Source organism: Babylonia areolata, chromosome 28 (assembly GCF_041734735.1).
Source record: "Babylonia areolata isolate BAREFJ2019XMU chromosome 28, ASM4173473v1, whole genome shotgun sequence".
In the NCBI taxonomy this organism is placed as follows: Eukaryota; Metazoa; Mollusca; class Gastropoda; order Neogastropoda; family Buccinidae; genus Babylonia; species Babylonia areolata.
In genome coordinates, this window is record NC_134903.1 from 262,466 (window position 1) to 279,299 (window position 16,834).

At 44.1% G+C, this 16,834-nt stretch overlaps 1 protein-coding gene across 1 annotated transcript; it reads right to left on the minus strand.

The window, feature by feature from the left end:
• Positions 1 to 5,231: 5,231 nt before the first annotated feature.
• On the minus strand, positions 5,232 to 16,561 carry LOC143301970 (large ribosomal subunit protein bL20m-like). The gene is made up of 5 exons (XM_076616448.1): positions 16,404 to 16,561; positions 12,969 to 13,079; positions 12,250 to 12,327; positions 9,821 to 9,886; positions 5,232 to 5,469 (listed from the first exon to the last, which is right to left on the minus strand). Exons 1-5 carry the CDS (start codon positions 16,488 to 16,490, stop codon positions 5,377 to 5,379), a joined length of 435 nt encoding a protein of 144 aa, XP_076472563.1. The 5' UTR covers positions 16,491 to 16,561; the 3' UTR covers positions 5,232 to 5,376.
• Positions 16,562 to 16,834: the final 273 nt, after the last annotated feature.

Sequence of the window (16,834 nt, forward strand, 5' to 3'; positions counted from 1 at the left end):
AATAACAAGATCATGACAAAACATTACTGGGATACTCCGCGAACAATAACAAGATCATGACGACAAAACATTACTGGGATACTTCGCGAACAATAACAAGATCATGACAAAACATTACTGGGATACTCCGCGAACAATAACAAGATCATGAAAAGAATAGTTATTACAACATATACAACTGCACGCGCGCACGTGAGCACACACACACACACACGCACTCTCTCTCTCTGTGTGTCTCTCTCTCACACACACACGCACACACACGATGGCATGACATCAAGTAGTGGGAACAGAAGTCATTGATTATGGCATGGCATCAAGTAGTGGGAACAGAAGTCATTGATTATGGCATGGCATCAAGTAGTGGCAACGGAAGTCATTCATTATGGCATGGCATCAAGTAGTGGCAACAGAAGTCATTCATTATGGCATGACATCAAGAGTGGGAACAGAAGTCATTCATTATGGCATGGCATCAAGTAGTGGGAACAGAAGTCATTCATTATGGCATGGCATCAAGTAGTGGGAACAGAAGTCATTGATTATGGCATGGCATCAAGTAGTGGGAACAGAAGTCATTCATTATGGCATGGCATCAAGTAGTGGCAACGGAAGTCATTCATTATGGCATGGCATCAAGTAGTGGGAATGGAAGTCATTCATTATGGCATGGCATCAAGTAGTGGCAACAGAAGTCATTCATTATGGCATGGCATCAAGTAGTGGGAACAGAAGTAATTGATTATGGCATGGCATCAAGTAGTGGGAACAGAAGTCATTGATTATGGCATGGCATCAAGTAGTGGCAACGGAAGTCATTCATTATGGCATGGCATCAAGTAGTGGGAACAGAAGTCATTCATTATGGCATGGCATCAAGTAGTGGGAACAGAAGTCATTCATTATGACATGACATCAAGAGTGGGAACAGAAGTCATTCATTATGGCATGGCATCAAGTAGTGGGAATGGAAGTCATTCATTATGGCATGGCATCAAGTAGTGGGAACAGAAGTCATTCATTATGGCATGGCATCAAGTAGTGGGAACAGAAGTAATTGATTATGGCATGGCATCAAGTAGTGGGAATGGAAGTCATTCATTATGGCATGGCATCAAGTAGTGGGAATGGAAGTCATTCATTATGGCATGGCATCAAGTAGTGGCAACAGAAGTCATTCATTATGGCATGACATCAAGAGTGGGAACAGAAGTCATTCATTATGGCATGGCATCAAGTAGTGGGAATGAAAGTCAGTGTTTGCAAAGGGCCGCGAGCGGATCAACTGAAAGTATAGAAAAGAAATATATTTATTTCATTTTAGATTCGAATACAGGTATTGCTGGAATTTGAAGAAGTGTTTGGGAGAGTGTTCTATTCTTTGTACCATCAAATGATAGACTCGTTTAAAACGAATCAATGTTGGGTTTAGGGGCAACTCTGATTCACGTTGGAACTGAAAACAGGAACAAGGTCTGAAGAAAACCATTCCATTTCTAACCCCCACCCCCACCCCCCAATCCTCCACACCGCCCTCACAACCCCGCTTTTGTATGTTGTCAGTGGAAAAAATGACTGCATACTCATCACAGTTGTCATTGTGTTTCCAAGTGAAGGTTGTCCCAGTCATTACTGGCAGTCACCGAAGTTTCCAACAGAAATATCGTCATCTTGAACACGGAGGTTGAGACTCTTTGACATCAACACGGCATGCTGTTGTGGCGCTGTTGACTGTATTTGATGCCGCCTCAGAGACACCGAGACAGAGTCGGCAAGACTGATCCAGTGTACACCAGTGACGCTTCCTGTTTCGACATGGTGACTTGTCATCCAGTGTACACCAGTGACGCTTCCTGTTTCGACAGGGTGACGTCATCCAGTGTACACCAGTGACGCTTCCTGTTTCGGCAGGGTGACGTCATCCAGTGTACACCAGTGACGCTTCCTGTTTCGGCAGGGTGACGTCATCCAGTGTACACCAGTGACGCTTCCTGTTTCGGCAGGGTGCTGGGTCTCAGGAAAGGCCTCTTTACTCCGTATTTCCTCATTCCATCAGGGGGTTGTGGAAGGTTATAACGGCGGAAGGAGAGGACTGGCCTCGCCTTCCCATGCTGTACTCAAGACATGATGGATATGGATTTCATTGCCCCGATCATCGTAAAAAGCTGTGCGACCTTCAACCTTCTTTCAACCTTAAAAATGTGCGAACATAAGGCGACATTGCCTGGAACTTTCATTGTTGCTAAGCCTTGATTTGAAAGTCATGTCTCAGAAAAAAGAAAAAAAAGAGTGTTCCACAACTTTTCTGACCGAGTGTAGATATGGTTCAATTGTGGTTTTCTGGGCAGAGGGGAAAAGACACAGACGAGGAAGGTGGTGGGGAAGATGGGAGAATGTTCAAAAGTATTTTACAACCAAAATGTATCCAAACACTTTGATACAGCATCCAGATACTCCGCTTTTCCAGCCTAAATGTGCATAAGATTTTCGGCATGTGACTCAATAGGAGCAATTTTATTGGTCAGTTTTCGTTTCTGGAAAGGGAACACCACATAACGACTAAAATAGGTTATGGGCTATCAGTATACATGGCAACAAATTCGCTGTCGTTATTTGGTACTTTTTTCCAACCATACTATCAACACGTACACTTAAAGTCACAGAGTAAAAGTGATGCCAGAACATATTTATCAGAGGCCCTGATTGTGCTCTGTGACCTATTTTTGAGGACGCTGACGCCGCAAAAATTCAGGTATTCATGTGAGCCACACATTATGTCGACTAAATCAGGTCATAATTAACTGTATGCAGGTATGAAGGAATATTGGGGGTGGTAGTACATAACAAGATACAAACATAAATCGAAAATCATACACAAACACAGATACAGTAGAAATTAGGATACATACAAGTGCTTATCAATATAAAAACGTGTTCATACTCACACATGCACGCACTACACACACACACATTTGAACAGAAGCTGCATATTACATGTGGATGGGGCTGATGACTACATCTTTCGGTGGATGGGTTAGGGTTAGCACAATTCTATTTATCACACTGGATTTGTTCGAGAGACAGGGCATTGACCGCTTTGGGGAAAACGCTAATGGCGAAGCGATTGGTTTTCGTCCTTCTGTACCGTCGACCACAGGGGAGCATCTCGAAAATCTCAAAAGTTGGATGTGATTCGTTCTGGTTGATTGATTTTGCTTTTTTTGAGTAGCCGTTTATAATATATGTCTTCTAGAGAAGGTGGATCAGCCCCGGTATCTTGGTGGCAGTGTTTACGATTCTGTTAAGGGCTGCAACTTCTGCCTTGGAAATGTTTCCGTACCAAACAGTAATAGCGAAGGTTAGCACACTTTCAATGACTGCTCGGTAGAAATCAACCATGATTTCTTTTTTAATTCCGAACTTTTTGAGGCGCCGAAGAAAGTACAGGCGCTGTTGTGCTTTCTTAACATTTTTTGCCGTATTTTTCTCCCATTTCAAATCGTTGGAAAGGATCAGTCCGAGAAATTTAAAGTCGCTGATGATCTCTACTTGCTTGTCTCCAATGACAAGTGGTAAGGGATCAGATCTGGTCTTCCTGAAATATAGAATTAATTCTTTGGTTTTTGATACGTTGAGTTCTAAGTTGTTTTGATCACACCAGCTGACAAGTTCCAGTACTTCTTCCCTATATTTTGACTCATCACTGTTCGTAATCAACCATTCTAGAGTAGTATCGTTGGCAACCTTGACCATGGTGTTACATTCATTTTGAGCTGCACGTCATGTGTGAATAGTGAGTACAACAGTGGGGATAGAACACATCCCTGTTGGGTGCCTAATGTTGAGAATGCATGTGGAGGAAGTGAGGTCACCAACTTTAACTTGCGGTCTGCATCTTAGAAAATTTAGGATCCATGCACAAATTGATTCAGGCAGCGAGAGGTTTTTCAGTTTAAAATATAGTTCTGATGGCACTATTGTGTTGAACGCAGAGCTGTAGTCAATGAAAACGATCCTGGCATAGCTGTTAGGATTTTCGAGATGTCTGAGGACGTGGTAGAGGCCTATGCTAATGGCATCTTCAACTGATCTGTTAGTTCTATAGGCGAACTGAAAGGGATCAAAAGGAGGAATGCGGGTTTTTAGGAACTAATTTCAAAGCATGTTTGTGTAATCTCACATGAGGTTTTAGAGTATTAATGCTAGCATGATCCCACAATGTAGCATAATCTATGATTGACTGAATGTGAGCATATTTTTGAGACATTCTTTACATAAGTAATATGCTCAGACCATGAAAAATTATTACTGATAACAATACCAAGAACTTTGTATGATTTGATTCTTCAATCATAACAATGGAAATGAAGATATTGAATAAATTTGTTGACATTATCTGGCATTTCTGTCGAGTTGTTTCAGACATGCATTTAGTTTCTTTAGCAGTGACATATAGTTATGTTCCATCCATCTAACTAATCTGTTTACACTATCATAAATTGGATGTCTGAGACAGAGACAGAGAATGAATGAATGAATGAAAGAATGAATGAATGAATCTTTATTTTCCAACAGTGAAGATATTAGCACTTTGGCCGACTTACACATCTGCCGTTGTTCTAAGAGACACACAAACATGTACGCATATAAATGTAGTTATACTGAATACTTAATACATCTATAATGTACGAGTATAACACAGCGTCAAACTGAGAGACACAACATCGCTCACATCTGTACAGAACGGAAGCGAGTAACACACACACACGCACACACTCGCACACACACACACTAACACACACACACACACCAAGAGAAAAACAACAACAAAACCCTAGTATGAATGCTACACATGAATTATTCAAGTGAAATTAACACAGAAAAGTAACGATAAAATTTTAAACACAGATGTAAGAGACATAAAAGACAGCAAATAAGGCAACGGGTAATAGGGATATGGACAGATAGACACATTATGTGGAAGACAGAGAGAGGGAGAGACAGCGGGGAGAGAGAGACAGAGACAGATAGACAGACAGAGATGTAAAGATATGTCAGAGAGAAAGACAGAGAGAGAGAGGGTATATATATGGATATTTGTGTGAGTGACTGTGTGTGTGTGTGTGTGTGTGTGTGTGTGTGTGTGTGTGTGTGTGACATGAACTTGCCTGCGTCCACACACACACCATTCATACTGCTATCACAACTTACACACAAAATCACAAACTCCATTTAACTGACACACTTTTTTTTTTAATTTCCATCCCACACATGACCACTAGTTGCCAAATGCACAGATTATGTCACTTAAAACAGCACAAAGTTGTGTGTGTGTGTGTGTGTGTGTGTGTGTGTGTGTGTGTGTGTGTGTGTGTGTCACAACATTCCCTTGGTGAAGATTCTGGAGGAGGGGTTGAGGTTGTTGTTGAACATCACTGCGTGTTGACGTTTCACCATTTCACATAGGCTCTGCACAGTGAACACCACAGTGTGTTAACATTTCACACACTGCACAGTGAACACCACAGTGTGTTAACATTTCACACACTGCACAGTGAACACCACAGTGTGTTAACATTTCACACACTCTGCACAGTGAACACCACAGTGTGTTAACATTTCACACACACCCTGCACAGTGAACATCACAGTGTGTTAACATTTCACACACACACTCTGCACAGTGAACATCACAGTCTATTAACATTTCACACACACCCTGCACAGTGAACATCACAGTGTGTTAACATTTCACACATTGCACAGTGAACATCACAGTGTGTTAACATTTCACACACACACACACACACACACACACACACTGCACAGTGAACACCACAGTGTGTTAACGTTTCACACACACTCTGCACAGTGAACACCACAGTGTGTTAACATTTCACACACACACACACACACACACACACACTGCACAGTGAACACCACAGTGTGTTAACATTTCACACATACTCTGCACAGTGAATACAACAGCCTGTTAACATTTCACACACTCTGCACAGTGAACATCACAGTGTGTTAACATTTCACACATTGCACAGTGAACATCACAGTGTGTTAACATTTCACACACACTGCACAGTGAACACCACAGTGTGTTAACATTTCACACAGGCTCTGCACAGTGAACATCACAGTGTGTTAACATTTCACACACTGCACAGTGAACATGTCAGTGTGTTAACATTTCACACAGGCTCTGCACAGTGAATACCACAGTGTGTTAACATTTCACACACACACTGCACAGTGAACATCACAGTGTGTTAACATTTCACACACTGCACAGTGAACATCATAGTGTGTTAACATTTCACACAGGCTCTGCACAGTGAACATAACAGTGTGTTGACATTTCACACACTGCACAGTGAACATCAGTGTGTTAACATTTCACACACACACACACACTGCACAGTGAACATCAGAGTGTGTTAACATTTCACACAGGCTCTGCACAGTGAATACCACAGTGTGTTAACATTTCACACACTGCACAGTGAACACCACAGTGTGTTAACATTTCACACACACACTGCACAGTTAGCATCACAGCAAATTAACATTTCATACACTCTGCACAGTGAACATCAGAGTGTGTTAACATTTCACACACACTATGCATAGTGAACATCACAGTGTGTTAACATTTCACACACACTGAACACTTTGGAACCAATCCAATGGAAACTGCACATGATGAAAAAGACATTTCCAATAACTGTCCACCACAGTTCCTGGTGAACCCTTCAGAGGACACCTGCACTGTGGGCAGGAACACAGAGGACACCTGCACTGTGTACAAGAACACAGAGGACACCTGCGCTGTGTGCAGGAAATGAACAGAGTACATCTGCACTGTGTACAGGAAGGGAACACAGAGGACATCTGCACTGTGTACAGGAACACAGAGGACACCTGCGCTGTGTACAGGAAATGAACACAGAGTACATCTGCACTGTGTACAGGAAATGAACACAGAGTACATCTGCACTGTGTACAGGAAGGGAACACAGAGGACATCTGCACTGTGTACAGGAACACAGAGGACACCTGCACTGTGTACAGGAACACAGAGGACACTCGCACTGTGTACAGAAACACAGAGGACACCTGCGCTGTGTACAGGAAGGGAATACAGAGGACATCTGAACTGTGTACATGAACACAGAGGACACCTGCACTGTGTACAAGAACACAGAGGACACCTGCGCTGTGTACAGGAAATGAATACAGAGTACATCTGCACTGGGTACAGGAAGGGAATACAGAGGACATCTGCACTGTGTACAGGAATACAGAGGACACCTGCACTGTGTACAAGAACACAGTGGACACCTGCGCTGTGTACAGGAAATGAACTCAGAGTACACCTGTACTGTGCACTGGAAGGGAACACAGAGGACACCTGCACTGTGTACAGGAAGGGACCACAGAGGACACCTGCACTGTGTACATGAAGTGAACACAGAGGACACCTGCACTGTGTACAGGAAGGGAACACAGAGGACAGCTGCACTGTATACAGGAAGGGAACACAGAGGACATCTGCACTGTGTACAGGAAGGGAACACAGAGGACACCTGCACTGTGTACAGGAAGGGAACACAGAGGACAGCTGCACTGTGTACAGGAATGGAACACAGAGGACATCTGCACTGTGCACAGGAAGGGAACACAGAGGACATCTGCACTGTGTACAGGAAGGGAACACAGAGGACAGCTGCACTGTGTACAGGAAGGGAACACAGAGGACAGCTGCACTGTGTACAGGAAGGGAACACAGAGGACATCTGCACTGTGCACAGGAAGGGAACACAGAACACATCTGCACTGTGCACAAGAAGGGAAAACAGAGGACAGCTGCACTGTGTACAGGAAGGGAACACAGAGGACAGCTGCACTGTGTACAGGAATGGAACACAGAGGACATCTGCACTATGTACAGGAAGGGACCACTGAGGACATCTGCACTGTGTACAGGAAGGGACCACAGAGGACATCTGCACTGTGCATAGGATCACAGAGGACAGCTGCACCGTGCACAGGAAGGGAACACAGAGGACACCTGCACTGTGTACAGGAAGGGACCACAGAGGACACCTGCACTGTGTACATGAAGTGAACACAGAGGACACCTGCAATGTGTACAGGAAGGGAACACAGAGGACACTCGCACTGTGTACAGAAACACAGAGGACATCTGCACTGTGCACAGGAAGGGAACACAGAGGACACCTGCACTGTGTACAGGAATGGAACACAGAGGACATCTGCACTATGTACAGGAAGGGACCACTGAGGACATCTGCACTGTGTACAGGAAGGGACCACAGAGGACATCTGCACTGTGCATAGGATCACAGAGGACAGCTGCACCGTGCACAGGAAGGGAACACAGAGGACACCTGCACTGTGTACAGGAAGGGACCACAGAGGACACCTGCACTGTGTACATGAAGTGAACACAGAGGACACCTGCAATGTGTACAGGAAGGGAACACAGAGGACACTCGCACTGTGTACAGAAACACAGAGGACATCTGCACTGTGCACAGGAAGGGAACACAGAGGACACCTGCACTGTGTACAGGAAGGGAACACAGAGGACACCTGCACTGTGTACAGGAAGGGAACACAGAGGACATCTGCACTATGCACAGGAACACAGAGGACACCTGCACTGTGTACAGGAAGGGACCACAGAGGACATCTGCACTATGCACAGGAACACAGAGGACACCTGCACTGTGTACAGGAAGGGAACACAGAGGACACCTGCACTGTGTACAGGAACACAGAGGACACCTGCACTGTGCACAGGAACACAGAGGACACCTGCACTGTGTACAGGAAGGGAGCACAGAGGACACCTGCACTATGTACAGGAACACAGAGGACACCTGCACTGTGTACAGGAAGGGAACACAGAGGACACCTGCACTATGTACAGGAACACAGAGGACACCTGCACTGTGTACAGGAAGGGAACACAGAGGACACCTGCACTGTGTACAGGAACACAGAGGACACCTGCACTGTGTACAGGAAGTGAACACAGAGGACACCTGCACTGTGTACAGGAACACAGAGGACACCTGCACTGTGTACAGGAAGGGAACAAAGACAGCTGCACTGTGTACAGGAACACAGAGGACACCTGCACTGTGTACAGGAAGGGACCACAGAGGACACCTGCACTATGTACAGGAACACAGAGGACACCTGCACTGTGTACATGAAGGGAGCACAGAGGACACCTGCACTGTACAGGAACACAGAGGACACCTGCACTGTGTACAGGAAGGGAGCACAGAGGACACCTGCACTGTGTACAGGAACACAGAGGACACCTGCACTGTGTACAGGATGTGAACACAGAGGATACCTGCACTGTGTACAGGAACACAGAGGACACCTGCACTGTGTACAGGATGTGAACACAGAGGACACCTGCACTGTGTACAGGAACACAGAGGACACCTGCACTGTGTACAGGATGTGAACACAGAGGATACCTGCACTGTGTACAGGAACACAGAGGACACCTGCACTGTGTACAGGATGTGAACACAGAGGACACCTGCAATGTGTACAGGAACACAGGACACCTGCACTGTGTACAGGAAGTGACAACATTAGCAACCCCATTGCCCTAACTGTAGGTCTTCACTGTGTTTCACATTGCAAAGTGGTATCAAGGCACAAAAACATAGGCCAAAGCATATGCATATGTAATATATTTTTTTTTTCTCAGAAAAACAACAATAATAAAAGAAAAAACAATGATAACAGTCCGACTTACCTGGAAAGTACGTGGTTCGTAAATCGCTAGGTCAGCTAGAACCTGTGTGCTCAGCTGGATGTTGTTCTGCACAGTGAACACAGTCAGTCTGTCAGTTCTGCACAGTGAACACACAGTCAGTTCTGCACAGTGAACACACAATCAGTCTATCAGTTCTGCACAGTGAACACACAGTCAGTTCTGCACAGTGAACACACAATCAGTCTATGAGTTCTGCACAGTGAACACACAGTCAGTTCTGCACAGTGAACACACAATCAGTCTATGAGTTCTGCACAGTGAACACACAGTCAGTTCTGCACAGTGAACACACAGTCAGTTCTGCACAGTGAACACACAGTCAGTTCTGCACAGTGAACACAGTCAGTCTGTCAGTTCTGCACAGTGAACACACAGTCAGTTCTGCACAGTGAACACACAATCAGTCTATGAGTTCTGCACAGTGAACACACAGTCAGTTCTGCACAGTGAACACACAGTCAGTTCTGCACAGTGAACACACAATCAGTCTATCAGTTCTGCACAGTGAACACAGTCAGTCTATCAGTTCTGCACAGTGAACACACAGTCAGTTCTGCACAGTGAACACACAGTCAGTTCTGCACAGTGAACACATAGTCAGTCTATGAGTTCTGCACAGTGAACACACAGTCAGTTCTGCACAGTGAACACACAGTCAGTTCTGCACAGTGAACACACAATCAGTCTATGAGTTCTGCACAGTGAACACACAGTCAGTTCTGCACAGTGAACACACAGTCAGTCTATGAGTTCTGCACAGTGAACACACAGTCAGTTCTGCACAGTGAACACACAGTCAGTTCTGCACAGTGAACACACAGTCAGTTCTGCACAGTGAACACACAATCAGTCTATCAGTTCTGCACAGTGAACACACAGTCAGTTCTGCACAGTGAACATACAGTCAGTCTATGAGTTCTGCACAGTGAACACACAGTCAGTTCTGCACAGTGAACACACAGTCAGTTCTGCACAGTGAACACATAGTCAGTCTATGAGTTCTGCACAGTGAACACACACAGTGACGGGCGCAATAGCCGAGTGGTTAAAGCGTTGGACTGTCAATCTGAGGGTCCCGGGTTCGAATCACGGTGACGGTGCCTGGTGGGTAAAGGGTGGAGATTTTTACGATCTCCCAGGTGAACATATGTGCAGACCTGCTAGTGCCTGAACCCCCTTCGTGTGTATATGCAAGCAGAAGATCAAATACACACGTTAAAGATCCTGTAATCCATGTCAGCGTTCGGTGGGTTATGGAAACAAGAACATACCCAGCATGCACCCCCCCGAAAACGGAGTATGGCTGCCTACATGGCGGGGTAAAAACGGTCATACACGTAAAAGCCCACTCGTGTGCATACGAGTGAATGCAGAAGAAGAAGAAGAACACACACAGTCAGTTCTGCACAGTGAACACACAGTCAGTCTATGAGTTCTGCACAGTGAACACACAGTCAGTTCTGCACAGTGAACACACAGTCAGTTCTGCACAGTGAACACACAGTCAGTTCTGCACAGTGAACACACAGTCAGTCTATGAGTTCTGCACAGTGAACACACAGTCAGTCTATGAGTTCTGCACAGTGAACACACAGTCAGTCTGAGTTCTGCACAGTGAACACACAGTCAGTTCTGCACAGTGAACACACAGTCAGTCTGAGTTCTGCACAGTGAACACACAGTCAGTTCTGCACAGTGAACATACAGTCAGTTCTGCACAGTGAACACAGTCAGTTCTGCACAGTGAACACACAGTCAGTCTATGAGTTCTGCACAGTGAACACACAGTCAGTTCTGCACAGTGAACACACAGTCAGTCTATGAGTTCTGCACAGTGAACACACAGTCAGTTCTGCACAGTGAACACACAGTCAGTCTATGAGTTCTGCACAGTGAACACACAGTCAGTCTATGAGTTCTGCACAGTGAACACACACAGTCAGTTCTGCACAGTGAACACACAGTCAGTTGGTTCTGCACAGTGAACACACAGTCAGTTCTGCACAGTGAACACACACAGTTGGTTCTGCACAGTGAACACACAGTCAGTTCTGCACAGTGAACACACAGTCAGTTCTGCACAGTGAACACACAGTCAGTCTATGAGTTCTGCACAGTGAACACACACAGTCAGTTCTGCACAGTGAACACACCTTTAAAACAACATAATGCTGTCCTGGGCACATCTAATTCATAGTACTCTCAAGGGAGACAATCCAACAAATCCATTTCAGAAAATGCATAATTATATTGACAAAGTACTCACATGACACCGCTGTCATAAAACTTTTACAAGTGTAAATACACACAACTGCCCACCATACTTTCAGTCAAACAGACAGGTTGAAGGCTTGAATCCTTAACCACAGAATAATCAGCCTCAAATATCCACTCACAACTTTCCTCACCTTCCGCACGGTGTGTATAAAGGGAGAGTACTGCACTCCATGCTCTGCACAGGCTGCTGCGATGCGGATCTCAAATAGCTGAAAAACACAGTTCACCATCACATCACATATTTTTTATAGTTTTTAACAAAAAAGTGATGAGAAACATGAAACAGCCATCTTAACCAAAGCAACCATAATCTTCCTCACACAGTCACAATAACAATAATACAGTTATCAAAACTGTCTTCATCGTCCAGTTTAAAACTAGAAAATTATCTGTGGTCACCTCTACTCTAAACTTAACTTTGAAGGAGGTGTCAAAGCATGCAGACTGATTCATTAATAAAAAAAAAATTAAAAAGCAAAAAGGAACATGTAGAATCCTGACCTACACTAATAAAAGACACATTATCACATTCCATGGAAATATTTCAAATAATTTCAGTATGTAATAGGAATTTTTTAATTCATTCTTCTTAAAGAAAGAAGGTTGTTGGCAAATACACTCACACTCAGAACCCTCACCCCCAACACACACACACACACAAAACACATGCATGTGCACATGTACACACACTAACACACACACACACACACACACACACACACACACATATATATATATATATATATATATATATATATATATATATATATATATATATATATATATATATATATATATTACAACAAGAAAACACACAGAGACAAATTGCAACACAAGGTCTGTGTTCCACCTTTGCCATGTCTTGCTGTTTCAGCTTGCGGTGTTCTGTGGCATTGCGTAAAGCTCTGCGCATCACATTCAGCGACAGCTTGTAGCAGTTACGTTTCCGTCCAAAGAAATGCTGAAACATATATAAAAAGTGAGTATGTTACTGTTAACATTTAAATTACACATGTACACAAACATACATTCTTTTTCTAGCAGTTACATAGCCACACATTAACTTGGCCCCTGTTAACGTTGTGTGTCCACATCAACTAAAACTGGTTTAACCTATACTAGTTATACTGTAAGCAAAATGTTGACACTGACAAAAGATGTAATCAATCCTGCAGAATGCAATAACAATGGACAGAAGCTCATGGACATCAGCTGCAGAATGCACTCACAATGGACACAAGCTGCAGAATGCACTCACAATAGACACAAGCTGCAGAATGCACTCACAATGGACACAAGCTGCAGAATGCACTCACAATGGACACAAACTGCAGAATGCACTAACAATGGACACAAACTGCAGAATCTGAGAATGCACTCACAATGGACACAAACTGCAGAATGCACTAACAATGGACACAAACTGCAGAATGCACTCACAATGGACACAAACTGCAGAATGCACTAACAATGGACACAAACTGCAGAATGCACTACAATGAACATAAACTGCAGAATGCACTACAATGGACACAAGCTGCAGAATGTACTAACAATGAACATAAACTGCAGAATGCACTACAATGAACACAAGCTGCAGAATGCACTAAGAAAGGACACAAGCTGCAGAATGTAAAATCCATATACGCTACACATTTGCCAAGAAGATGCCCGACTCAGAAACTGCAGAATGCACTAACAATGGCCACAAACTGCAGAATGCACTCACAATGGACACAAACTGCAGAATGCACTACAATGAACATAAACTGCAGAATGCACTACAATGAACACAAGCTGCAGAATGCACTAAGAAAGGACACAAGCTGCAGAATGTACTAACAATGAACACAAGCTGCAGAATGCACTAAGAAAGGACACAAGCTGCAGAATGTACTAACAATGGACACAAGCTGCAGAATGCACTAACAATGGACACAAGCTGCAGAATGTACTAACAATGAACACAAGCTGCAGAATGCACTAAGAAAGGACACAAGCTGCAGAATGTAAAATCCATATACGCTACACATTTGCCAAGAAGATGCCTGACCAGCAGCATAACCTAATGTGCTTAGTCAGGCCTTGAGAAAAAAAGAAAAGAAAGATAAATGAATATCTAAATTTAAAAAAAAAAGGGGGGGGGGGGGGAGGAAAAAAAGAGTAGTAGTAGTAGTAGTAGTAGTAGTAGTAGTAGTAGTAGTATAATAATAATAATAATAATAATGTACTAACAATGGACACAAACTGCAAAAATTCTGCACTCACAATGGACACAAGCTGCAGAATGCACTCACAATGGACTCAACCTGCAGAATGCACTCACAATGAACACAAGCTGCAGAATGTACTAACAATGAACACAAGCTGCAGAATGCACAAACAATGGAGACAAGCTGCAGAATGCATTCACAATGGACACAAGCTGCAGAATGCACTCACAATGGACACAAACTGCAGAATGCACCACAAACTGCAGAATGCACTCACAATGGACACAAACTGCAGAATGCACTCACAATGGACACAAGCTGCAGAATGCACTCACAATGGACACAAACTGCAGAATGCACTAATAATGGACACAAGCTGCAGAATGCACTCACAATGGGCAGCTGCAGAATGCACTCACAATGGACACAAGCAGCAGAAAACTAAGCCACAGTTCACCATCAGAACTAAGCCAGCATGGTGTTTCAACAGAACAGTACCTTCTCCCTGGCACCATCCACATAAGATGCAACCACTCCCTTTAGTTTTCAAGAGGGAGCTTAGCATCCTAACTTTTTAAACCCTCTGAGCAGAGACCACAAATCAAAGTAGCGGTGAATGACGGGCTAGAAATGTGGTAGTTGGGATGATTCCTGGAGAGCACTTTGCCAGCCTGAGAGGTCCTGCCTATGCTAGTAGATTAGTGCGAAATCCATGGTCTTAACCCTCACCCTCTCTCTCTCCATTTATTCATTTATTTATTCATCTATTTATTTTGCACTCTGCACACCCAAGTCACTTGAATGTCTAGGCAAGACGGCATGACTAGAAGATTGAAGATAATGTCAAATTCAGAAACACCTGTGTGTGTTTGTCACCTCTGTGTGTGTGTGTGTGTGTGTGTGTGTGTGCATAAATTAAAATATTTCTACACCCCCGAAAAACAGAGTATGGCTGCCTACATGGCCGGGTAAAAACGGTCATGAATACACATAAAAGCCCACTCATGTACTTACGAGTGAACATGGGAGTTGCAGCCCACGAATGCAGAAGAAGAAGAAAAAGAAGACGAAGAAAAAAATATAATTTCTATACCAAACATGTGTACTAACCAGCCGCCGTCGCGAAGTGGTTTGCGTTGTGGACCGACAGCTAAGAGGACACGGGTTTGAATCCCTGCGGAGGTGGGTTTTTCGGCCCGTGGTTGGCTCCTACCCAGAGTTGAGTGTGCTGTGGGCTTAAATGGGGAGACTGGGACCACACAGTCGAGTGTCATCCACTTCAAGGATTGTCTTTGGGTGTGTTGCTCTAATTACCTGACCAACACTACAAGTCTCTGTATCTCTTGGGCCTGGTTAATGCTGGGATATCATTATGACAGGAAGCGTATAGTACAGACTTGTCACGCAGTCCAAAACCAAAATGGACCTCCATAGCAACATCGTCATCCTCCTCCTCCTCCATCATCATCAATATAAACAAAACAGTCTCAAAGTCTGTGGCCTTTCATGCCCTGCTCTCATGGTTACCTCAGTTTCGATACCCCTCCACTTCCATGCTTGGGATGAGTCCTGTCAATGTCTTCAGTGTCATCAGATTCATTGGGGGCTGTTGTTTGAGGGACGTGTCGGCGGTCTATACTCTGAGAGGGAAGCTCACTCAGTCTGGCTCCGCGACTAAGCCATTATTGTCGTTAGTAGGGGGCTTAGTAGGTGGTGTCCTAAGTATGTTACATGAGAACACGCACCACTGAACACCACCGAAGTGACTCAGCAGCAGTGCAGGGTCTTCTCTGGTGTGTGGCCTCCTGGCAACCTAACATCGATGGTTCTCTGCGGGCTGCCGACACTGGAACTGTAACAGACGAACCCGGGTGTGGCCGTGTATGGGGAAATCTAAATGTGCGGCGTGGGAGTAATGCCACTGAAACGGTGCAGATGACGGGGCATCAACAACAACAACAACAACAACAAAAAGCGTGTGTACTATTTTAGTCTGCAAGTGCAACTGCAACTTGTGCGAGCATGGTTTGCTACTTTGACTGTACGGCAGAACAATAAGCTCTCTGACTTACCCAGGTCAGTCGTTTCACATATTGCCTCTTCCAGAACGGGTCTGGTCCTCGAGTTCGAATGGCGAGACATGCTGACAAGAACACCATTTTCTGCACTTTCTAGAATTAACTTGTTTTGACCTCTGAATAGTGTGATTGAATCAGTTGCGTCCCGTAGGCTTTTGCCTGAAGAGTTGTCTTTCTTGATCACCTTCGTACACGATTATTCACAATTAACTATATTCCTTTCTCTCATCTCAATCTCTTGTATTTCTAACTGTCTATGTATATCTCTATCTATGTATATCTCTGTGTCTTTTTTACTGCTTGAGTCTAACACAACATAGACGTACATTATAAAATCGTGCCTGGCCTATTTGAAATTACTAAAAGAAAAAAAAGAAAAGTTTGTTTCCAGCTTCTGTCTGCTGCAGTCATCAAATATAATAATA

Excerpts from the sequence above, each read along its gene's own strand:
- LOC143301970 (XM_076616448.1), bottom strand. The coding sequence starts at position 16,490 with ATGGTGTTCTTGTCAGCATGTCTCGCCATTCGAACTCGAGGACCAGAC. Across the intron at positions 13,080-16,403 it reads ATGTGAAACGACTGACCTGG|CATTTCTTTGGACGGAAACG; the intron begins GTAAGTCAGAGA and ends TATATGTTTCAG. Across the intron at positions 9,887-12,249 it reads TTATACACACCGTGCGGAAG|AACAACATCCAGCTGAGCAC; the intron begins GTGAGGAAAGTT and ends TTCACTGTGCAG.